This window comes from Mus musculus, chromosome 1, assembly GCF_000001635.26.
Source record: "Mus musculus strain C57BL/6J chromosome 1, GRCm38.p6 C57BL/6J".
NCBI lineage: Eukaryota > Metazoa > Chordata > Mammalia > Rodentia > Muridae > Mus > Mus musculus.
Genome location: NC_000067.6, coordinates 4,115,297 through 4,140,741, shown reverse-complemented (window position 1 = coordinate 4,140,741; position 25,445 = coordinate 4,115,297). Strand labels below are relative to the sequence as shown.

The window sequence follows — 25,445 nt, the reverse complement described above, 5'->3', positions numbered from 1 at the left end:
TTTGGTCAGTGTTTTATTTCAGCAGCAGAAACTATACTACATCAACCACCAACATTATCAGCATCACTTTGACCTTACTTGGACTTTTCTTTTCATATTTATCTTCATTGTAACTTCAGTTTTGACCTTTAATATTTTATTAGGTAGTTTTTCCTCTTAAACTTTTGAGAAGAAAAAGATGAGATATTCTAAAAGCTTTATTTTAATTACATCTCCACATTGGTAAATTTTCAGCAATTTTAATTGCCTAATAAAAAAACAAAGCTAAGCAAGGAAAACCAAACCAAACCAAAGCAAAAACCCCAGAAACAACAAACAAACAAAAACCAAGTTATTTTGTTCGTTAGCAGCTTTACATTCCAACTTCACCCCCAAATGTTACCAATTTTCTCTTATAGCTATTTTTTTTTTGCAAGATTTTGTGAAATAAGAGCATCTTTTATCACCTGAAAAGATTCTGCTGCACATTGCTTATGCCCCATGGAATGGGCCCATTTTACCTGGGCATGACTTTCTTCATTCTCCTTTCCACCTCACAAGGAGTTCAGCCTTCAAGATCTTGTTCAGACTTGACCTCTAGCATAATGTGGTCAACTAGAAGCCACAGGCCTTTCCGTGTGACAGAGGCACATAGTACAGAAGACAGCCTGCCAAATCCACTGTTTCCAGACACTATAGGCAACCCTATCTTATGCCCCACATCTGATGACTAGTGAGTATTTCACTTGGCCCTCAATTTGTATTCTTTCTACACTCTGTCATATTAACCATTGTGATTTCTTTCAAATGTGAAATCTCCTTACTTTTTGTTGTTTTCAGTACTAAAATACCATCATCTGAAAGGAAGAGATAATTAGTGCTAAGTTAGAGCTAAAATAAGTTTACTGACCACATATATAAAGCAATCAAATGTTGGTTAAAAGATATGTACCATACTGACATATCAAATGCCAGTGTTTGATGCCCTGCCCATTAAATCCTAATATTTGATGCTCAAAACAGAGTGGGGCCTGAAGAAATCATTGCTCATCCTTCCAGTAATCTGTTGAGGAAAACACTTCCAAGCACCCTTGCTTTCCAATTCTCCAGATATAAATAGGTGGGAGAGAGTCTGCTTTCTTAGCTTTGAAAGAATCAGGAGCCTCAAAGAAGTAGAGAGTGACTCTGAAAATGGAGCAATGCACAGCAGAAAGAGATCATCCAGAAGACAGCAACAATAGCTTTTCTGTACTGTCAGCTTGGACAGATGAAGACTGGAAGGCTACACATAGGATGGGAGTACCCAGCAGCTGCACAAGAAGTGCCCTGCACAAGGTCCTTATACTCCCAGAGTTAGCAGCTGGGTAGGGTGCACCTTGAGACATTGTTTTTCTGGAATGTGGGGCACAAATTTTCATCACAAAAGGAAAAAGCAAGGTTATCTCAACCATGCTCCTTAAAGCTTGTTCAGAGAGCAAATCTTTGCAGCACAACTGCACGTGGGTGAAGGACTGCCAGCTGCTCTCACCTGCTGAGAGCTTAGTTGGCCATAGACCAGAGCTCATGGTGACTTTACCATAGATGCTTCCTTTGGGTTTTTCAACAGTCTTACTTCCTTCAACACCCATGGTGCCTGTTTTGCTTTATTTCTATGCTGTAAGATACTATTTTCTGTCCTTTCTATGTAAAATAAAGACAAAAATACATACCATGGAATGTTTGCCATTTTTGCAGCTTTGGCCATGTAAGGTTTGGAATAACAACAACAAAGCCCTATTTAGAATGATTAAAACATTTGATCAACTTTTTGAATAAATTTCTATGTTCTTATTTATTATTTGTACTAGCTTCCTTCAACTGATATAACAAATGGCTACTAAGCTGGTTCTTTTAATACAGCAGGGATTTAGGCATTTCAGAATTTGCTGAGCAGTGGTACCCTTGAAGCCTTTGGGATTTTATGCCAACTGTCCTCTCCTGGCTGAGAGTGCTTGCTGATGATCCTCAGATCGCAGCAGCATTACTCAGGAACCTAATGCCATTGTCAAATGAATTTTGCTAGCTGCAGTGTTTGTGTCTTTCTTATAACACACTAGTCATTGACCTAAGCCTGCCCTACTCCAATGAGAACTTAATGCATCTGCAGGGACCTGCTTCCAATATTGTGAGGTTCTCAATGCAGATTGTGTTTGGGAGGATTCTTGAATCCTCCAGGATGTTACTGGAGTGAATCTTGCAACACATTGTGCACTACAAGATCCAAGCTTTCTAAAGTACCTAATTTCACACAGTAACATAAGTGATCCTGTCTATAATGATGAAATAATTAAAAATGAGTTAGTATCTGTATTTAATAAAAACATAGTGATTCATGATATGATTATATTAACCTAATAAGCTTAAAGATCTGCATTGCCAAATCTCTGAGCCAGGGTCACCACCATCAGATGTGATGTCCTTACCTATTTCTAAAATGACTTGTCATGAACTTGTACAAACAAGTTATTGAAAATAAAAGTGCTACCTATGGGAAGATGACACAGGGATTTCAAAGTTAAATGTAAACAACTGATATTTATTTTAAGAACTAGATTTTTCAAGGCAGAACAGTAGTGCCTGCCTCTTCTCTTCAAAGCAACACTGTGGTCAGAGGCAGAGTGACACTCAGGTACACTAACTGAAGAACCTGGGTGCTCCTCAGGTTTAGTGCATAGTTAGTACCTTAAAAAGTGGTTTTTCCTCAGTTCAACTCCTCCTTTCCATCCTACTGCTTACCTTCTTCATCTATACCTTTTTCTTTCTACTTCTCTTCCTGCTTCTTACCTTTTTCTTTTTGAGAAAGGTTAAAAACACACACTCTGGGTAAAAGCAAAAGGAAAACAAAAGACATAAAGATGTTTGTACCACAGATCAGACTAACTATCCTCAAATTCTAAATCCTTCTACAGTATAGTGTGGATTCTCTACTTTGGCCCCAATCCATCTTTTCTTCTACAGCCCTCAGTGCCTTTTCTCTCTTATGTGTTTCTTTTAAAACAATTATATTATTATAAAATGCTTGGAACTAAACAATATCCCACGCTGAAATGAATGAGACCCCAAGTCTAAACATGCCCATGAACTCACTCCTTGGTACCTTCTTACAGATTGCTTTGAAGAGTCAAAGGTCTCACTGAAATGACTGCAGGCCCTCTGTTCAAATGAGGCCAGTCTGTACAGGGAGACTAATGTGGCCTTCCTTGCTTCCTCTGGGATTCATTGATGTTGAAGTTGCCCCTACCACACAGAACCCTACTGGCCCTGCAAATAGTGCTCTCTGTTTCCTCTTTGGCCTCCAGTTTTCTCAGTTGGTGCAGCCTTTCTGTATTTGCCTACATGGTGGCACTGGTGACTAAAGTCGACTTAGCATTCTCAGAAGCTGTGTAGCATCCTCCAGGGTGTTTGCTTTTATCATCACCTTTCACAGGACGCTAGCTGATGATGCAACATCTAATGATGTACTTAACCAGTTTATCCGCCTACCATACTTTACCTCACAATAGAATACTTCAAGATTGGAAGATATCTTTGATTTCTTTTACTTTCACTTCCTACCATGCTTTCTAGAATATAATAGTGTACTCAAGACATGATTATCTTTAAGGGAAATCATGGTAAATATTTGAAATTAGAATATAAAATCTTAAAGGTTTAACTATGTCTCAACCTTACTCATAAACAAAATGATCATTTAATTTTCATATTCAAATGCTAGTAACAAAGCCCAAGAGTAATTATTCAATTATCACAGGAATGTAAAAAGGGAAAATACAGAGTTTTACACAAAGAACAACTATTTGTCTCAAGATACTTTCATCTTGAAAACTGAAAATTGTCAGTTGACCTATGGTAACACATTCTCCCATAACTACCTCTCCTCTGCTATGCTGTGCTTGAAGGGCCTTTGAGAACAGGTAAGGCTGCATCTTAGAGCAAGAAATTCTTGAGCCTCTGTAAACCTGATAATCAACCCCCAAATCCCTACCCATCCTCACCCACCCCTACACAGCCCCCACACCCCCCTGCTGTAGTGATTTACAAAGCATTTCGCTTGCTCACTGACTCTGCAAGTTCTGAAGGTCATTTCAAGGAGATCACAGGAAATGCCTGTGCCTGCAGGAAATTGTAAACAAAGTCTTGTCCACAGGACAAAAACCATCATGGATGCTCTGGAAGTGTTTTCCAAATTAGTCAACTTACAAATAAGTCATAGACTCAGTCCTGTGGTGAGCAGGACAGGAAAGGACTCTGAAGCAATCCTTTGATGATGTAGACTTGTTTTGCACAAGTCCATTTAATAGAAGGACCTCACTCCCAGACTGCCTCTGTGTGTGGGGCTGTGGTGATGAGTTTCAAATGAATTGGCCAACCTTCTCGGCCACTGTCTTTTTAGTTTTAATATTCTTATGAGTAAAGTACAGTTTGCACCCTTCCTTAAACATTCTCCAGGTTACACTGGTCATTTCTCAAGAATTCATGTGTAGTAGTTTAATTTTTCTCTTGTATTTTTATAAACCTCCATTTTTTTTTTTTATGAGCCAGGCAAGCAGCTCTCCATCCCATGAAGCTTTCCCCTGGCTTCTCACCAATAGTGAACTAATGTTTACTTTCTTTAAAACCATAAAATGTTAAAAAACAAATAAACAAAATCAATAATAACAACAAATAAGAGTCAAAGGTCCCAAAAAACCCCTCAAGTATTTCACTTAGAGCTACATTCAGTATGTACCACACAGCATCACTGTCATTGTGAAAGTGTTTGTCTTAGATACCAGATGATAAGCTTCTTAAGGACAGGACCTTAAGCATTTCATTTTAATTCTCAGCATGGTTTCTTGTACCAAGTGGGGATTTAGTTAATATTTCTGGAAAGAAAAAAAAATAAGAGAAGGCAAGGAGAAGAGGGTTGGCATCATGGAATTCTAAGTGGAGAACCTTAGAGGTCCCATAATATTTATGTTAATTCTCTATCTCAGGAACAGCTTCAGGTGTCTCATTAAAAGTAATTTATGCATCTACTTATTTTCAAAATAATTAACTTATGGACAAATCATTTTCTTTTTCACTTCTGGAAATAAAAGGAAATGATGAATAATATACTCTTTGAAAAGATGTAGATGTTTTGATAAAGTAAAGAAATTTAAAACACTCTTTTTATAGGGAGGAAAGATAATAAAAATTATCAGGAGATAGTGAGCAATCATTTAATTACACTGACTTTTTTTTCTGAAAGAAGCCAGTATTAGTCATCCCTTGCTATTCTGAGCATGTATTTGACTGCCACAAATTTCTGTGCTCTTCTTTGTCACTTTAAGCCATTCCTTGGTGAGAAGGTGACAAGAAGTGATGGTGGGAAACTGACAGAAAGAGGTATAGAGATGAATCTTGCTTATTTGTGGGTGGAGGTAGAATCATAGACTGAAGGATTCCTTCTCCCAATTCAATATTGGTAATCAGCTGCTCATTGAAAACACATTGAATGAAAAAATGAGATCAAAGGAGGAGGACATGATGAGTACCACTGAAGCATGGATAAGTAGATATTTTATTATAGATATGAGTGGAAGCCATCAGAGGAAAGAGTCTAGGATGAAGCCTGCCAGAGGACAAACCAGACTGTGGGGGCTTGAGGGAAGGAAGAGCAAGAGAGGAGCCACCAACCAAGAGAGGTGGCTTGACCAGAGGAACGAGAGACTGATGTAGCTAAAAAGCTTGAGTTATATAGGGATTAGGTTGAGGGAAGAAAAGCAGATGCCCAGCCCCTGGGAGGGAGAGGTTATAGGACAGGGGCAGGGTAAGAAGTGCTGGGAGGAGCCACAGGTACTTAGATTCCCTAGGTTTGGGATTTAAAATTCCAGCCTTTGATCCATAATGAAGGGACAACTACTTTCTTCCATAGCTATGTCCTGCTTAAATTGGGGTGTTGCTGTCTGAAGGTGGGGCAGGAAGGTTGGGATGCTAGTCAAAGGACAGGCTAGGGTGATCTCTGTTTTACTTGCTGCTCAGGTTCAGTGGAACAGCCTGGGGCTAGGGAAGTACAGTTTGTAGTCTTCAGTTGACTGGAAATCAGTTGAAACAGATACAGACTAGTGACAGAAGGTAAAGTTAAAGAGCTTAGGGAAAAATCTTTGTCTTGGATTTATGATTCAAAGTCCAGGCCCACACATAGTCCTGGTAGTTGGTAGAGCAGAGTCCCAAGACCAGGGGAGAGGAAGTTTATCCTCACGAATAGGCAATAGGCATGGTAGCAGAAGCTGTTGGCTGACAGGCATATATTTCTGGAGTCCAGTTGATCTTTAAGAGGTAGATCCAAGTCAATTCTTTCATGCTTACATAATATTTTTGAGTTTACAAAAAATGATAAATGTTTTCAATATGTTAGCATTGTACTAAAATCCATATTGTAGAAAGAGCAGTAGACTCAAGCCTTTGAGTCATAGTAAAAGCTTGCAAACCCCCAAAACTTGGGGGGGGGGGAGGGTGTTAAAGGAATCTGTGAGTTTCCTTTTTAGAGTCTGGTAGCAAAGTAAACTGTCATTCTCAACTGAAGACCTAGGAAAGTGAGGCTTGAGGTGTGAGGCATGATTTTTAAATATGAAGAAAATATAGCTATAGTAGGTTTGTTTGCCAACAAAACTAGCTACTTTGCTCTCTCAACTCTATTAGGATCTGAGAAGGATAAATTACAGCAGGAACTATAATCCAAATGTTCTATATATCAATTAAAATAATAAGAGAACTTTAGCTTGATGGTTACCATACATACCATCCATGGCTTAGTTGGGGGCAGAGGTCATAGGTCTTACCTGTCATATAGGACAATATTTAATCATTAGCTGTCACACAGAGAAGAACTGGCCTTAAGCTTCCAGACCCAGATCTCAAGAGATTTTCCTTTGAAAAGGAACTTGGGAAAATGAATCTACCTTGGCCAGTAGAGTAGGGCAACCTACCCAAATGTGGTTTCAGTTTGGGTAGAGCCCTAGCAGCAGGCAAGGCATTGAATGATTCTTTTTCCAGTGGGTAACATTACCACAATTCAGGTGACATCTTCTTTGGACACTTTAGGGTCAACTCTAGGAGCTGGCAATTCTGTCTAGCATGGGAAATTTTTTGTTAAACATTTTAAATGCTATAAACTCTGAAGAGTTTAAAGACTATTATCTGTTAAGTATACAAGATTTTAAATAAACTGTATTCTTTTCTGTTACTTGACTTAGGCTTAACCTTTACTACACATATAGGAGGCTATAAGCTTGTTACTAAATAAATTATATCTCTATTTAGTATGGATATGTGCATAGCTCTGAGAACATTACAAAAGTGACAATTTGATCTGTGCCTGAAGCCGATCCTCTGCCACAGAGGTCTAAAGCCAAATAGTGCTAGGAGAGAGCTGGCCTCCCAGGAGTTCAGACAAGTTTGTAAGTGCAGGTAGGACCATCACTGCTGCTCAAAGGAAGCTGCAAGGACCCCTCAGAATACAGGAACTGAGGAGCTGCATGGGATAAGAGTCTTCTGCTTTCTGCCTGTGCCCAAAGCTGATCATGTGCCACAGAACTACACACTCAAATACTGCCAAGAGAATGTTGGTCTCACAGGAGTGCCTACATACCTGAAAGCACAGGTAAGACCATCACTTCTTTTCAAATTCTGGCCCAAGAGGAACACTCCCAGAGCCATTAGGACATAGGAACCAAAGATCAGCTGGGGACAGGATCCTTCTGGTTTCTGTCTGCACCCCAGAGCTGACCCTGTACTACAGCTCTCCATACCTAAATTCCTCCCAGAGAGAACTGGTCTCCCAGGAACACTGACACACAGGCTTGCAGGACAGACAAGCCATAGTCAGAGACAGCAAGAGCAGCTAACACCAGAGATAACCAGATGGTAAAAGGCAAGTACAAGAACATAAGCAATGGAAACCAAGGCTACTTGGCTTTATAAGAACCCAGTTCTTCCACCACAGTAAGCCCTGGTTACCCCAACACACCAGAAAAGCAAGACTCTGATTTAAAATCACATCTCATCATGATGATAAAGGACTTTAAGAAGGAGAGAAATAACTCCCATAAAGAAATACAAGAGAACACAGGTAAACAAGTAGAAGCCCTTACAGAGGAAACACAAAAATTGTTTAAAGAATTAAAGAAAACACAACCAAACTGGTGAAGGAACTGAGCAAAACCATCCAGGATATAAAAATGTGTTGGGAGCCGCGCCCACATTCGCCGTTACAAGATGGCGCTGACAGCTGTGTTCTAAGTGGTAAACAAATAATCTGCGCATGTGCCGAGGGTGGTTCTCCACTCCATGTGCTCTGCCTTCCCCGTGACGTCAACTCGGCCGATGGGCTGCAGCCAATCAGGGAGTGACACGTCCTAGGCGAAGGATAATTCTCCTTAATAGGGACGGGGTTTCGTTTTCTCGCTCTCTTGCTTCTTACACTCTTGCTCCTGAAGATGTAAGCAATAAAGTTTTGCCGCAGAAGATTCTGGTTTGCTGTGTTCTTCCTGGCCGGGCGTGAGAACGCGTTTAATAACAAAAATGGAAATAGAAACAATAAAGAAATCAGAAAGGGACACAACACTGGAGAGAGAAAAGCTAGGAAAGAGATCAGGAGTCAGAGATGCAAGAATAATCAACAGAATACCAGAGGTAGAAAAGAGAATCTCAGGTGCAGAAGATGCCATAGAAAACATTGACACAACAGCCAAGAAAAATACAAAATGCAAAAAAGCTCCTAATCCAAAATATCCAGGAAATACAGGACACAATGAGAACCAAACCTAAGGATAATAGGTATAAAAGAGAGTAAAGATTCCCAAATTAAAGGGCCAGTAAATATATTCAACAAAATTATAGAAGAAAATTTCCCCAATTGGAAGAAAAAGATGTCCATGAACATACAAGAAGCCTACAGAACTCCAAATAGATTGGCCCAGAAAAGAAATTCCTCCCATCATATAGTAATCAAAACACCAAATGCACTAAACAAAGAAAGACTACTAAAAGCAGTAAGGGAAAATGGTCAAGTAACATATAAAGGCAGACCTATCAGAATTATACCACACTTCTCACCAGAGACTATGAAAGCTAGAAGATCTTGGGCAAATTTCTTACAGACCCTAAGAGAACTCAAACGGCAGCCCAGACTACTATGTACTATACCCAGCAAAACTCTTAATTACCATAGATGGAGAAACTAAGATATTCCATGACAAAAAAAAATTTATACAATATTTCTCCAAAAATCCAGCCCTAAAAAGGATAATAGATGGAAAACTCTAAAACAAAGAGGGAAAATACACTCTAGAAAAAGCAAGAAAGTAATCTTTCAACAAATCCAAAAAGAAGATAATCACACAAACATAAAAATAACATAAAAAATAATAGGAAGAATCAATCCTATTCCTTAATATCTCTTAACATCAATGGACTCAATTCCCTAATAAAAGGACATAGACTAACAGACTGGATACATAAACAGGACACAGCATTTTGCTGCATACTGGAAATGCTCCTCAGTTTCAAAGACAAACACTACCTCAGAGTAAAGGCCTAGAAAACAATTTCCAAGGAAACAGTCCCAAGAAAGAAGCTGGAGTAGTCATTCTAATATTGTATAAAGATGACTTACAACCAAAAGTCAACAAAAAAGTCAAGGAAGGACACTTCATACTCATCAAAGGAAAAATTTACCAAGAAGAACACTCAATTCTGAACATATGTCCTCCAAATTCAAGGGCACCTACATTCATAAAAGAAACTTTACTAAAGCTAAAAGCACATATTGTGCCTCACACAATAGTTGTGGGGGACATCAACACCCCCTTCTCATCAGTGGACAGATCAGGGAAACACAACCTAAACAGAGACACAGTGAAGCTAACAGAAGTTATGGACCAAATGGATTTAACAGATATCTGTAGAACATTTCATCCTAAATCAAAAGAATATACCTTCTTCTCAGCACCTCATGGTACCATCTCCAAAAAAATGACTGTACAATCATTCACAAAACAGACCTCAACAAATATAAGAAGATTGAAATAATTGCATGCCTTTAATCAGATCACTACAGATTAAGGCTGGTCTTCAATAGCAACAAAAACAACAGAAAGCCCACATACACTTGGAAGCTGAACAGTGTTCTACTCAATGATAACTTGATCAAGGAAGAAATAAAGAAAGAAATTAAAGACTTTTAAAATTTAATGAAAATGAAGGTCCAAAAACCCAAACTTATGGGATACAGTGAAAGCAGTGCTAAAAGGAAAACTCATATCTCTGAGTTCTTCAAAAAAGAAGCTGGAGAGAACATACACTAGCAGTTTAACTGCACACCTGAAAGCTCTAGATTGAAAAGAAGCAAATACACCCAAGAAGAGTAGACAGCAGGAAATAATCAAACTCAGGGCTAAAATCAACCAAGTAGAAACAAAAATAACTATACAAACAATCAACCAAACCAGGAGCTGGTTCTTTGTGAAAATCAACAAGATAGTTAAACAGTTAGCCAGACTAACCAGAGGACACAGAGGCAGTATCCAAATTAAGAATATCAGAAATGAAAAGGAAGACATAATATCTGAAAGTTTGGAAATTCAAAAAATCATCAGATCCTACTATTAAAGCCTATAGTCAATCAACTGGAAAATCTTGATGAAATGGACAGTTTTCTAGAAAGATACCAAATGCCAAAGTTAAATCAGAATCAGATAAATGATCTAAACAGTCCCATAACCCCTAAAGAAATAGAAGCAGTCATGAAAAGTCTCCCAACAACAACAAAAAACCCAAAATGAACAAACAAACAAACAAACAAACAAACAAACCCAGGATCAGATGCTTTTAGTGTAGTATTCTATCAGACCTTCAAAGCAGACTTAATACCAATACTCTTCAAACTAGTCTACAAAATAGATACAGAAACAAAACTACCCAATTCATTGTATGAAGCAACAATTATGCTGATACCAAACCCCACAAAGACTAAAGAAAGAAAGGGAATTTCAGATCAATTTCCCTTTTGAATATCAATGCAAAATGCTCAATAAAATTCTTGCCAACCCAATCCAAGAACACATCAAAGTGATCATTAACCATAATCAAGTAGGCTTCATTCCAGGGATGCAGGGATAGTTCAATATACAGAAATTCATCAATGTAGTCCACTATATAAACAAACTCAAAGGAAAAAAAAACCACATGGTCATTTCATTAGATGATGAAGAATCATTTCACAAAAGTCAACATCCCTTCATATTAAAAGTTTTGGAAAGATCAGGAATTCAAGGCCCATACCTAAACATGGTAAAAGCAATATACAGCAAACCAGTAGCCAACATCAAAATAAATGGAGAGAAACTTGCAATCTCAGTAAAATCAGGGATGAGACAAGCTTTCCCTCTCTCTCCCTATTTATTCAATATAGTACTTGAAGTCCTGGCTAGAACAACTAGACAACAAAAAGAGGTAAAAAGGACACAACTTGGAAAGGGAGAATTCTAACAATCACTTTTTGTAGATGATATGATGGAATTCTAATAGAGTATTCTTATAGCTGATAAACAACTTCACCTAAGTGGCCCAATATAAATTTAACTCAAATAAATCAGTAGCCTTCGTATACTCAAAGGATAAACAGACTGAGAAAGAAATTATGGAAATAAAACCCTTCACATAGTCACAAACAATATATTATAGCTTGGTGTGACTCTAACCAAACAAGTGAAAGATCTGCATAACAAGAACTTCAAGTCTCTGAAGAAAGAAGTAGAAGAAGACCTCAGAAGTTGGAAAGATCTCCCATACTCATGGATTGGCAGGATTAATATAGTAAAAATGGCCATCTTGCCAAAAACAAACTACAGATTCAATCCAAATTCGAAATCAATTCTTCGTAGAGTTAGAAAAAGCAATTCTCAAATTCACCTGGAATAAACAAAACAAAACAAAACAAAAAGCAAAACAAAACAAACAAAAAACAAAAATAACTCATGATAGTGAAAACTATTCTCAAAAATAAAAGAACTTCTGGGGGAATCTGCATTCCAGACCTCAAGGTGTACTACAGAGCAATAGTGACAGGCAGGTAGATCAATGGAATAGAATTGAAGACCCAGAAATGAATCCATACACCTACGGTCACTTGATCTTTGGCAAAGGAGTTAAACCTATCCAGTGGAAAAAATACAGCATTTTCAACAAATGGTGCTGGTTTAACTGTCAGTTAACATACAAGAAGATTGCAAATAGAACCATTCTCTTCTCCTTGTACAAAGCTCAGGTCCAGGTTGATCAAGGGCCTCCACATAAAATCAGATACACTGTAACTAATAGAAAAGAAAGTATTGAAGGTCCTTGAGAACGTAGGCACTGGGGAAACTTTCCTGAACAGAACACCAATAGCTTATGCTCTAAGATCAAGAATTGACAAATGGGACCTCATACAATTACAAAGCTTCTGTAAGGCAAAGGACACTGTTAATAGGACAAAATGGCAACCAACAAATTGGGAAAAGATTTTTACCAACGCTACATCTAATAGAAAGCTAATCTAATATCCGGTATATACAAAGAACTCAAGAAGATAGATTCCAGAGAAGCAGATAACCCTATTAAAAGTGGAGTACAGAGCTAAACAAAAAATTCTCAACTGAGGAATACTGAGTGGCTGAGAAGCACCTAAAGAAATGTTCAACATCCTTAGCCATCATAGAAATGCAAATCAAAACAACCCTAAAATTTCACCTCACACCAGTAAGAATGGCTAAGATCAAAACTCAGGTGACAGCAGATGCTCACGAGGATGTGGAGAAAGAGTGACACTCCTCCACTGCTGGTGGGATTGCATGCTGGTGCAACCACTCTGGAAATCTGTTTGGTGGTTCCTCAAAAAAGTGAACATAGTACTACCAGAGGACCCAGTTATACCACTCCTGGGCATATACCCAGAAGATGCTCCAACATGTAATAAGGACACATGCTCCACTGTATTCATAGCAACCTTATTTATAATAGTCAGAAGCTGGAAAGAACCCAGATGTCCCTCAACAGAAGAATGGATACAGGAAATGTGGTGCATTTACACAATGGAGTACTACTCAGCTACTAAAAACTATGAATTTATCAAATTCTTAGGCAAATGGATGGAACTAGAAAATATCATCCTGAGTGACGTAACCGAATCACAAAAGAACATGCATGGTATGCACTCACTGATAAGTAGATATTAGCAGAGAAGCTTAGAATATCCAAGATACAGATCATAGGCTAAATGAAGCTCATGAAGAAGGAAGACCAAAGTATGGATACTTTGGTCCTTCTTAGAAAGAAGAACAAAATACCCATGGGAGGAGATACAGAGATAAAGTGTGGCGCAGAGACTGAAGGAAAGATTATCTAGAGACTTCCCCACCTGAGGATTATTCCCATATACAGTCAAACCCAAACACTATTGTGGATACCAACAAGTGCTTGTTGACAGTTGTTCTCCTGAGAGGTTCTTCCAGTGCTTGACAAATACAGAGGTGGATGTTCCCAGGAAGCCATTGGACTGAGCACAAGATCTTCAATGGAGGACCCACAGAAAGGACCAAAGGAACTGAAGGAGCTTGCATCCCCATAGGAGGAATAACAACAATATGAACCAAGCAGTACCCCCTCCCCAAGAGCTCTCAGGGACTAAACCACCAACCAAAGAGTACACATGGAGGGATCCATGGCTCCAGCTGCATATGGAGCAGAGGATAGTCTTATTTAGACATCAGTGGGAGGAGAGGTCCTTGGTCCTAAGAAGGCTCTATGCCCAATGTAGGGGAATGCCAGGACAGGAAAGCAGGAGTATGTGGGTTGATGATCAGGGGGCGGGGATGGGGTAGGGGGTTTTCAGAGTGGAAACCAGGAAAGTAGATAACATTTGAAATGTAAATAAAGAAAATATCTGATAAAATTTAAATAAAAGAAACTTGAAATATGAAGAAATAAAATTGACAATTTATAAGCATTAAATTGCCTGTTTTAATTATCTTTAACAGTTTACAAGTTACTAACTTTCATAATGTTAAGATTTTACAGCTTTATCCTTATTAAGTTTGGGCCTTAAAATTTTTGAGTTGAAGATCTTTTAGCATCAAACTAAAACTTTAGACATATATCTTTAAGACAATTTTTGGTAATCTGAGTAAGTCTTAGAAATTTATTCTGGCATTGAACATTGTTGGCAAGGACATAAGTGGTTAGACATAAATCTTTAAGTCAATTTCTGTTAAATTGACTTGGCCTTTATAATCTTAAGAATTTATAAATCTTGATTATATTTAATGGATCCTAATCTGAGTATTTGGAGACTTGTTATTGTCTCCTTAAACTAAAAGGGCATATGATCATAAGAAGAGGTCTCAGCAGGACTAAGACGTTTTATAATCGGTGCTTTAGTTGCTTTAAATCACACTGTTATCTTAACCAGCATGGTGGTGAAATTTTATGGCATATACCCCTTAAATTTAGAAAAGATGGCTACCAGCCACACGGTTGTGTCCATCTTGATGAAGTTATCAACCAAAATGGAGGCAAGTCACATGGTTGCTATTTAAAATATTTATTTTCCTAGTGGATCTATTTTTAAACAAGAGTTGAATCCAAGTTACATATACAATAAGTAAATCTATTTTTCTAAAGAAGAGATGAGTCACATATGACAATTTAAGATTCAACTTTTTGTTACAAGTTTTAAGCTTTTTGTTATAGAGTTTACAATTTTTTAATGATACCCAATGAACTTATGAATACTGAGATAAAAAGTTTTTACACGCTCTTCTCTTTCTCTCACCTCTCTTTCTCTCTTTTTCCTCTTCTCTGCCCTTCTATCCGCTTCGCTGCCCCCCTATAAGCACAATAAATCTCTCCCACGTGGAAAAAAAAAAGTGTTTACACAATAGTATTAAAAGATTTATTGAGAACAGAGCACTGAGAAGTGAAAGAGATAAAAGATTTAAGAATGGGAAATTGTAAAATCCTAGAGATAACAGACTTTGGGATCATGTGCTTATGCAGTAGTAGAAGTTCTTTAAATCTACAGGAATTTAGAACAGGAATTTAATGTGCCATCTTTGGCCACTGAGGCCAAGCTGTTTACAGTAAGGCAGCAAGTCTTTAATATAATTTTTGAGGTAGACGTAGGAATCGAGTCTGATGAGAAAAGGAGGAAGGGTTCTGAACAAACCTCACTATAGGGAGGGTTCCAATAGGCTCCAGGACGGAGCTGAGGGACATAGAAAAGTGTAGCCATGAGGAACAAGGACGAACAAGCAGGAACCCCACCCAAGGGAGAGATCCATTATGATAGAGGCCAGGAGTGCATAAAGAAGTTACAGACTTAGTATGTAGAGAGTTGCCTGTGCAGTGGGGCTCTGGTGGACATAGAAGGCAGATGTCTATATGGTGGGCACTCCAGAGGGTATAGCAAGGTTCAGAAACCAGAGAGAGGCCCAGGTGATTGCCACCTTGGAGACCTTGCAGGCTCCAGGAGCCGGAGAGAGGACAATTACTGAGTAGGTGAGTAGAGAAGGATGGTTAAAGTGGTGGAGGGAAGAAGGAGCTGAAGAATGAAGCAATAACAGCTCATGTGTTTTAGGGTAATACCAACCAAGTGCTTTCTATTTTCATCATGAAGATAGAGAAACTTTAGTTTTCTATTTTTGTTGAAGCCAGTGTAAAAGTACTCAATAGTAATTGGGGGAGGGGTGATATATATTCGCTTGCTAGTCCATAGATGCTATGTGCAGTAACCTGGGTAAGCAAACTTGGGCAGATCAACTGTACTCTACTCCCTTTCTATCTTTTCCACAAAGCCCAGTTCTCCAGCACTCCTGTTTGATCCTTTGGGGAACCTTCTTTACCTAATACAGAAATCTGTGTCATAAGCTTTACCTCCAAGTGCTAGTTAGTTAACTTTGTGCTTTTAATTGTTTTATGTATTATCCAAAGTATGCACTGAGGGGCTTAGCTACATGCCTAGATAGACCTTCAGAAGCACACATAGAAAGAATAGAGACCCTTGGTTGCATGCAGACACACACATATGAAAAAGAGAGGTGTGTATTACAGACAGATCATTTAGGGAACTACAATCTGCTTGGCTGTCTTCACGAGCAGACTCTGGAGGGAAGGATTGGTGGTAAGGTAAAACTGAGAGAGATTGATTGTAGAGTCCACTTAACATTCTTCTTCCAGTTTTTCTTCTACTGTAAGGTTTCCTGTTCCCATACAGTTGTGTCACAGCTGCATTTTGGTCTCTTATTTTCAACCAGCCTCAGCAATACTGTGGAGCTTCTCTGTGAGTGATTATGATCACTCTTTCTGGATCTATTAGGCCAAGCTCGTAAGAAAGACTACTTGATTGACTAAGCCAGATGTCTCATTGTCCTGCCAACATCAAAACACAAGGTCTTCCTCTTCATAGCCTGTCTTGAGAAAGGATGTGTTTCGCCCTGAGTATATTTGCTATAATGTCAACTAAGAATGGAGCACTGTCCTTGGCAGTGAGACTCAAGAGTAATGATTAACACTTCTTATCATTCATCACTTTGTGTGATTGTGATGAATTAATACATGCTTAACTCCATTTTACATTTTATAGGTAGATTATTTTCCTTACTGATGAGGAAACTGAGGTTTAGAGAGATCCAAGTCCTACCCTATCTTCCCTTTCCCCCTTGTGTGTATGTGTATGTGTTTGTGTGTGTGTGAGAGAGAGAGAGACAGACACACACACAAAGACACACAGACACACACAGAGGGAGAGAGAGAGAGAGAGAGAGAGAGAGAGAGAGAGAGAGAGAGAGAGAGAGAGAGAGGGAGGGAGGGAGGGAGGGGGAGGGAGGGAGAGAGAGAGAGAGAGAGAGAGAGAGAGAGAGAGAGAGAGAAGAGAAAGATTTAAGAAAGAAAGTCTCATGTGGTCCTGGCTTTGTACGTACTGTTTATCTGAAGATTTTCCTTTATCTGCTGAATTGAATGATGGTATTATAACTTTCACCACATGTTCAGTTTATGGGTTTGTATAAATAGTCTGCAAAATAGGTCCCTTCCCTAGCCCTATTTTATGTATAAATGTTTTTTGTTTGTTTGTTTGTTTGTTTGTTTCTTTTGTTTTGTTTGAAGCAGGAATTCATTATGCAGCTCAGGCTTCAAACTCACAATTCTCTTATCTCTCTCTCCTGAGTAATGGAAGCGTAATGGGCTTGCTACACCTAATAGTTCAAATTTATTATGGAGACACTCTTTCTGGAAAATGGAGGCACAGTAATTAAAGCCCATTTTATTAATCAAGGTTGCATAATTTCAGGAAAACAAAAATATAACATATGCCAAATGTGTTATTAGACTACAGCAGAGAAAGACTATGCACAATGTGAGTTGCAGCAATCAGAAAATGAAATCTCTTTTAGCTTTATTAAATGGAGAGATAAGTGATCCTGACAGCTGACTAGGACTGTGCACACTCACAATTCGTCTTACAGTACACGTCTGGCCATCATCTGGATATTTCAATGCTAGTGTAGTGAATTGGCCCTGTAGCTCTGGCTCTTGAGTGTCTCAGATCCCCACACAAGTACCCTGCAGCTTCTATCATCCTGTGTACCAGTCTCACTCACAAACTCATGAAGCCAGCCCATCACATGCTCTTTGTAACTGTTGGTATCTTACTCTGTGGCCATTCCTGCCCTCTCCAGTGCCTATAAGGAAACTGCTTATTATTCACTCTTCAGTTCAGTGTTGATTCTTTGTTGAAATATTTTGGCTCATTTTTGTGTACCTTTCATCTCTGCTATTCAGGGTTGGTTATATTCTTTACTTTACAGTAAAGAGAGAAAAGGAGACTAGATAGTGCTGATGTATTTCCTATCACATTTACCATTATTTGTCATGCATATTATTTTTATATTTCTCTGATAGTGGGAGCTCTGGGTCAGAATCCACATTTTGGTTGCTTTTATAACCTCAGTATTTATCAAACTTTCGAGGCCTTTACTGAGTTGACAGATAGATAGATGGGAAAAAATGGATATTCATTTGAAAACAGAGTAGCAGTAACTGTGGTTTGGGGGTGGGGGTGGGGAATATAACCATGGCATTTCTACTTAAGAGCACATGAAATCCTTCCCATGGCTTTTTCATTTCAGGTTGACAACAGTTCTATAAATGAGGCAGATCATTTAGTCAGCAAAACTAAGTCCCAAAAATGCAAAAATCAGTAAAGAAAAAGTTGATTTTCTGAGTCTAGTGTTGGGATCCAGGCTGACCCAAGGCTTTCCTGAGATCCTGGTGTTTGGAGAAATCCACTTCTTAGTCTAAAATCAAGAATATTTGGCTGAGCCAGTAATGGCCAGGGTTAGGGCTTTGGGGTGGGGAGCTGCAGATTTAGATACTGAAAATCAACTTTTTCTCCCTAAAGGGTTATGATTATGTGCTCTGTCTGTGTCACATGAGGTATCCTACATTCGCTTTGTGCAACATTGTTTGATTAGCTTTGGCTGGCCTGATCCCAATGTTATTATATGATAGTTTCCTGCTTACTGTGTTCCATTTTTCCCTGCAAAAGTATATATAAGATTCTGTGATTTTAAAAAATATTTATTTATTTTATGCATCTGAGTACTCTATATACATGTACACCTAAGTGCTAGAAGAACGCATCAGATCCCATTGCAGATAGTTGTGGGCCACTATAAGGTTGCTGGGAATTAAACTCAAGATGTACAGAAGAGCAGCCAGTGCTCTTAACCACTGAGCCATCTCTACAGCAGATTCTGTGATTCGTAATAACCTAGCTTGACATAAGACAGAGCTTTTGAAAGACTTCCTGAGTCCTACATTCCTTATTTCTGATATCTTGGTCCTCTCCATTAGGATGCTGACACTGAAAAATGACCTGCTGGTTCAGGTCAAACTGGTTTTGACATTGTTCTGCAGCAGAAAGCTTGTGACACAGAAGTCTGGTTAGTTTGGAGAATCTGCTAGCATGCACTATTACTTTATGCACATTCTCCAACGTGGTTATAGTTTCAATGTGTTTTAAGCTAATATAATTTAATCATCAAGGGAAAAATTTTACATCAAGGCATGTGACAAGACATACTTCCACAGAGGAAAAATTAAAATGGTGACATTTCATTTTTCTGTGAAAAGTTTCCTCAGGCAGTGAGTGGGTTATACTTCTTAGGGTTCTAGTTTGGCCCAGCACAACTTGCTGCAGCTCCTGTGGGGTTCACTCAGAGCTTGGGATTGAAGCTGAGATGCCCAGATCAGGGACATTTTATTCTATGAGCTACAGCTACAACATAAACACAATGAAGACTGAATGAAAAGAATAAATAAAAAAGGAAAAACATGACTGCTCCTAGGAATGGTGAAGGAATAGGTTTATTGTAGCTAAAAAGAAAAGACTAGGCAAAGACAGACAGACATCTGAGAGAGTCTAGAGTGAACATGGCCTTTAGTCAGGCCATGTGAAGAAAGGAGGAAGGGAAGGGGGAAGAGGATTTACCAACCAAGAGGGGTGGCCTGGACCAAAAGATTGGTCAAAAGACTGGCCAAGAGACTGGCATTGCCAAAATGGCTGTTATATAAGGGCCAGAGGAGCTGTGGGGAAAGAATCCCAACCTGATACCTGGGATAGAGTGTTTAGGGGAGGGAGAGGGGTATGACAACCAGGAGGCCCCTGGAACAAGTACAGACTGAGGGATGCTGGGAGAACCTGGTGGCCAGGGTCTTCTTTGATATGTTAATGAACACTTCAGTCATTTGCTCCTGGTTAGAAACCTAAAAATGAGGATATAATATGCTGGGTTACTCTTGGTAATTATACACACAAACACACACACACACACACACACACACACACACACACACACACATGCATGTGCGTTTGTTTGTATAGTTATCTTTCAGTGTACAGAAAAGAAGCAAATTAAACTGATTATAAAAAACAAGAAAGACCAGCAGTCTCAACTAACCTGGATCCCCAAGATCTCTCAGACACTGAGCCACCAAACAGGCAAGATACATTAGCCGTACTGTTTCTGTCTAAAGGAACTGCAGAGACAAAATGGAGAAGAGACTGAAGACAGGAATCTATAATGGCTGTCCTTTGAGAGCCTTTACCAGCAGCTAACTGAGATATATGCAGATACTTACACACAACCATTGGACTGAAGTCAGGGACCCCTATGGTTGAATTGGGGGAAGTTTTGAAGAAGCTGAAGGGGAGGGTGACTTGATAGGAAGAGCAGCAGTCTCAACTAACTGGATCCCAGGGAGTTTCCAGAGACTGAGCCACCAACTAGGCAGCATTTACAGGCTGTACTGAGCCTCCCCTCCCACAAGCACATATATAGCACATATATATCTGCTTGGTCTGACCTCAGTGGGAGAAGATGCACCTAATCTTAGATTGACTTGAGGACCCAGGGAAGTGGGGAGGTCTGTTGTGGGGGCCCACCCTCTCAGAGGCAAGAGAAAGGAGGAGTGGGATGAAGAGCACTAGGAGGGGAGAATGGAAAGTGGGCAATGGCTAAAATTTGGGGAAAAAAACACAAGAAAGTGAATTTTCTTATTTTCTTCTCCTGTTTTCCATTTTCTTCAGGTGGATTCCCTTCATGTCCGAAGGCTTAATGCATTCAGAAATTGAACTTTATTGTCAAGGTGAGGATTAAGGCAACTCTCAGTGGAAGAAAGTGCAAGATGATTTTGTTACAACCAAGCATCATGGAAGATAACCTCCTGTGATATCCCAGAATGTCCCCATTGCTAATGTGACATGGACATTACAGAGAATATACAAATATTTGGAAGTGTGTCTTGGTAATGTTGTATACCCTACTCAGCATAAGGAATCAACTGATGGATTTATCACTGTTAAGGAATTAAATTCACACTCCTTGTTCTCATTTATAATGCCACTAAACAGAGCTGATAGTAACTTCACTTCACTTTTATTTTTACAGAAATGCAAATAAATCATCCACCTAAAATTCAAGAGGAAGCAAATGGTAAATGGATTTGTCATCTTCTAATCCTCTAGAGTAATTTCTTAATATTTCCAGATTTCCTGCTTTGCACATTTTATGTGGCACATTACTATTAAGTTTAAAAGTGTTGTAGGCATGTTCAAGAAAAAAAAACATGAAAATTGAAATACTTCTAAAAAGCTGCCAAGAACAACTTCTGTTCCTCCTATCATTAACAAATAGACATGAGAAGCAATTACTTTCAAAAGGCTTTTTATGTTTTCTCTTGTCTAAATACTATTAGTATGTGTTATTTATACAAGATAGTTGCTTTCATCACGACATTCCTGATTATATTCATCCCTTACTTTCTTTTGTCTCCATATCATTTTTTCTGGCTTACCTTCCCCAAGTCACTCCCTTTCTACACTCATGTCTGTTGGTTTTAAATGTGGATTCTCTCTCTTTCTTTCTTTCTTTCTTTCTTTCTTTCTTTCTTTCTTTCTTTCTTTCTTTCTTTCTTTCTTTCTTTCTTTCTTCCTGCCTCTCTCTCTCTCTCTCTCTCTCTCTCTCTCTCTCTCTCTCTCTCTCTCTCTCTCCCTTCCTTCCTTCCTTTTTTGTTTGTTGTTTTTTTTTGTTTTGTTTTTCGAGACAGGGTTTCTCTGTATAGCCCTGGCTGTCCTGGAACTCACTTTGTAGACCAGGCTGACCTTGAACTCAGAAATCTGCCTGCCTCTGCCTCCTGAGTGCTGGGATTAAAGGTGTGTGCCACCATGCCCGGCTTTAATGTAGATTCTTATATGAGAGAAAACAAACAGTATTTGTCTTTCTGAATCTCTCCCTTTCATTAAATGATATGATCGTTTCTTATTTTTTTAATCAGATATTTTATTTGCTTACATTTCAAATGCTATTGCCTTTCCCATTTCTATGCTGCAAATTCCCATTCCTATCCATCCCTTCCTAACTTGCTTCTATGAGGGTGCTCCCCCACCTACCTACCCACTCTCTCCTCACCACCCTAGTATTCCTCTACCCTGTGGCATCAAGCCTTCACAGGACCAAGGGCACCCCTCCCGTTGATGCCAGACAAGACCCCTTCAACTCCTTCAGTTCTTTACCTAACTTCTCTATTGGGGTCCCTGTGCTCATTACAATGAGTGACTGTGAACATCCTCATCTGTATTGGTCAGGATCTGGCAGAGCCTCTCAGGAGACAGCTGTATCAGGCTCCTGTCAGCAAGCATTTCTTGGCATCAGCAATAGTGTCTGGGTTTGGTGTCTGAATGTGGGATGGATCCCCAGGTGGGGCAGTCTCTGGATGGCCTTTCCTTCAGTCTCTGTCCCACTGTTTGTCCCTGTATTTCCTTTAGACTGGAGCAATTCTGAGTTAAAATTTTGGAGATGGGTGGGTGGCCACATCCTTCATCTGGTGAACCATGTCTAACCTCTGGATATGATCTCGACAGGTGTCCCTCCCCTATGTGGGGTATTTCAGCTAATATCATCCCCGTGGAGTCCTGAGAGGCTCTTTCTTTCCTGGCATCTGTGACTTTCTAGTTGTTGCTCCTAGTTCTTCATCCCCTTTGCTACACATCTCTGTTCTATTTCCTGACCCTCTGTATATCTCCTCCCATACCTCATTCTTTCCCTCTTTTCCCTTTTCCCTCCTTTCTTCCTCCCAAGTCCCCCCTACCCTCTACTTACCTTGATTATGTTGTTCCCCCTTCTAAGTAGGACTGAAGCATCCACTCTTTGGTCTTTCTTATTCTTGAACTTCATATTTGGTTCTCTGGAGTCTCCAGTCTTTTAGTTTATGTCTTTCTATTGGGGAATTGAGTCATTGATGTTAGGAGATATGAAGTAATAGTGACTGCTGCTTCCTGTTATCTTTATTGTTGGAGGTAGAATTATGCTTGTCTTGCTATCTTCTTTTGGGTTTTCTGAAAGATTGCTTTCTTGCTTTTTTCTAGGGTGTAATTTCCCTCCTTGTGTTAGAATTTTTCATCTATTATCCTTTGTGGGCCTGGATTTGTGGAGAGATACTGTGTAAATTTGTTTTCTCATGGAATATCTTGGTTTCTCCATCTATGGTAATTGAGAGTTTTGCTTGGTTTAGTAGCCTAGGCTGGCATTTGTGTTCTCTTAGGATCTGTATGACATCTGTTCAGGATTTTCTAGCTTTCATATTCTCTGGTGAGAAGTGTGGTGTAATTCTGATAGTTCTGCCTTTATATGTTACTTGACCTTTTCCCTTAACTGCTTTTAATATTCTTTCTTTGTTTTGTGCATTCAATGTTTTGGCTATTATGTGTTGGAAAGAATTTCTTTTCTGGTCCAATCTGCTTGGAGTTCTGTAGGCTTCTTATATGTTCATGGGAATCTCGTTCTTTAGGTCAGGGAAGTTTTCTTATATACTTTTGTTGAAGATATTTACTGGCCCTTTAATTTGGGAATCTGCACTCTCTTTTATACTTATTATCCTTAGGTTTGTTCTTCTCATTGTGTCTTGGATTTCTGGGTTGTTTTGGGTTAGATTCTTTTTGAATTTTGCATTTTCTTTGATTGTTGTGTCAATGTTTTCTGTGGTATCTTCTGCACCTGAGATTCTCTTTTCTTTCTCTTGTATTCTATTGGTGATGACTCCTGATCTCTTTCCTAGGTTTTCTAACTCCAGATTCAGCACTCCAGTATATCAGTAGTGATATAGTTTATTTAAAATCCTGATGCCATGTTGAGGGAAATTATACCAAATTTCCCTACTCAGTAAGGTTGGTGATACTCTTGTGATACTTGTGGGGTTATCTTGTCAGTAATGCCAGTTTGGTGTCAGGGATCCTGTCTTCCTTCATTCTCTTAAACCCCCATGGAGACTTTAATCTGGACCTGGGGACTATTTGCTACTTCCTTATATTAAATTTTTATTTCTAGTTAACTATCTTGTCACCTCTTTTGTGTTTTTCTATGCTTTCTCTCTAATAATCTCTTTGAAAACGGCTGGCTTTCATTACCCTGACTAGTCTCATTTACAGAATATGTCTAAGAAGCTTCTATTCTGCCATCCTACCCACTCTGAAGTGATTATTTTTATTAATTGTGCTTTTATAGTGGCTTAAAATTTTCTATGTAAGTCCTTTTTGATTAGCTTTTTCTATCAGATCCTCTTCATATCAACCTGAAATCATGTTAATTATATACTTATATTTTAATGTGCATCATGATGGGATGGATAAATTCCAATTATTAATATGTATAATAGGTTAATCAATCTCTATATCTTAAAGACCTTGCAACTAAGCAAGGTTAGTTGTGATATTAGTAAATTCCTTAAGATTATATTCATTGAAGTTTCCACTGAAAGACAAAGTCTTAATTAAGACTAACATTTGAATTTACTAATATTAAATATTGTACTTCAGGTTATTTTTTTATGATTTTATAAGAAAATATTTTGCATGTATATACTTTGGGCTAAATTTCATCAATGTTCTGGGAATCTTTTCAACGTTCTGGGAACCTTTTTTTTTAAACTTTGATGAGATTTAATATGTGTGTGACAAATTACAAATTTTTAAATAATAAGGCTTGATCTGGCAATTCAAAATAGAAAATGTGTACATTACTTCTAATACTTAGAGAGAGAGAGCATATATGAATAATGAAGAGTAATAGTTCTAAACAGGAAACCATAATTATGGCTGTAATGTTGAAAGCATTTTGTCAATGATTACTATGATTTGAATGTGAAACATCTTCTGCAGGCTCATTTGTTTGAAGACTTGGCTTCTAGCTGAAAGTGCATTTTGGAGTTGTGGAACCTATAGGTGATATGGTCCCAGCTGAAGGAAGTGGCTTACAAGGAGTCAGGCACTGTGTGTTAAAACCCAGCCCTGTCCCTGGTCCAAACTTACTACTTCCTGGTCAACTGATTTACAAGAAATCTCAACTATATCCTCCTGCTGCTGTGAAGTCTCCTATGCCTTTTTCACCGCGGTGAACTGTACTATCTCAAGTTCTGGGTCAAAATAAATCCATCCTCTTTTAAGTTACTTTGTGAGGTGGTTTTGTTAGAGAGACAGAAAATAATTGTTATAGTAAGCTTCAGCTTGTCAACTTAACACAAACTGAAGAGGGAAGAGGGAAACCTGGGAAGAGGCAAAATCGATGGAAGGACTGCCTCCATCAGATTGGACTGAGGACATGTCTGTAGGGGCATTTCTTGATTACTAATTGGTGTAGAGGTTCCAGTCCACCACAGTACAAACCACAGGAGACTGAACTTAGACTGCATAAGGAAGATAGATGAACTAGAGCCTGATAAAGAGCCAGTAAGCAATGTTCTTCCACAGTGGCTGCTGCAAGTCCCTGTCTTGAGTTCCCGCCACACTCATTTCCTTTAGTGACAGATTATGA

General features: G+C 38.8%; 1 protein-coding gene across 5 annotated transcripts in view; it reads left to right on the top strand.

Moving 5' to 3' along the window:
* Nucleotides 1-25,069, top strand: part of Rp1 (retinitis pigmentosa 1 (human)) — a 293,594-nt gene extending 268,525 nt beyond the window's left edge. For 3 of the 5 annotated variants that reach the window (XM_011238412.1, XM_017313203.1, XM_017313202.1), the window contains 3 exons: nt 20,669-20,727; nt 21,030-21,074; nt 24,794-25,069. In XM_011238412.1, coding sequence (XP_011236714.1) covers nt 20,669-20,727; nt 21,030-21,074; nt 24,794-24,807 — 118 coding nt within the window. In that variant the 3' untranslated portion in view covers nt 24,808-25,069. Of the gene's footprint in view, nt 1-20,668; nt 21,005-21,029; nt 21,075-24,793 lie in introns of those variants that run through there. The other 2 variants (XM_030252325.1, NM_001370921.1) reach the window with 2 other exon arrangements.
* Nucleotides 25,070-25,445: the final 376 nt, after the last annotated feature.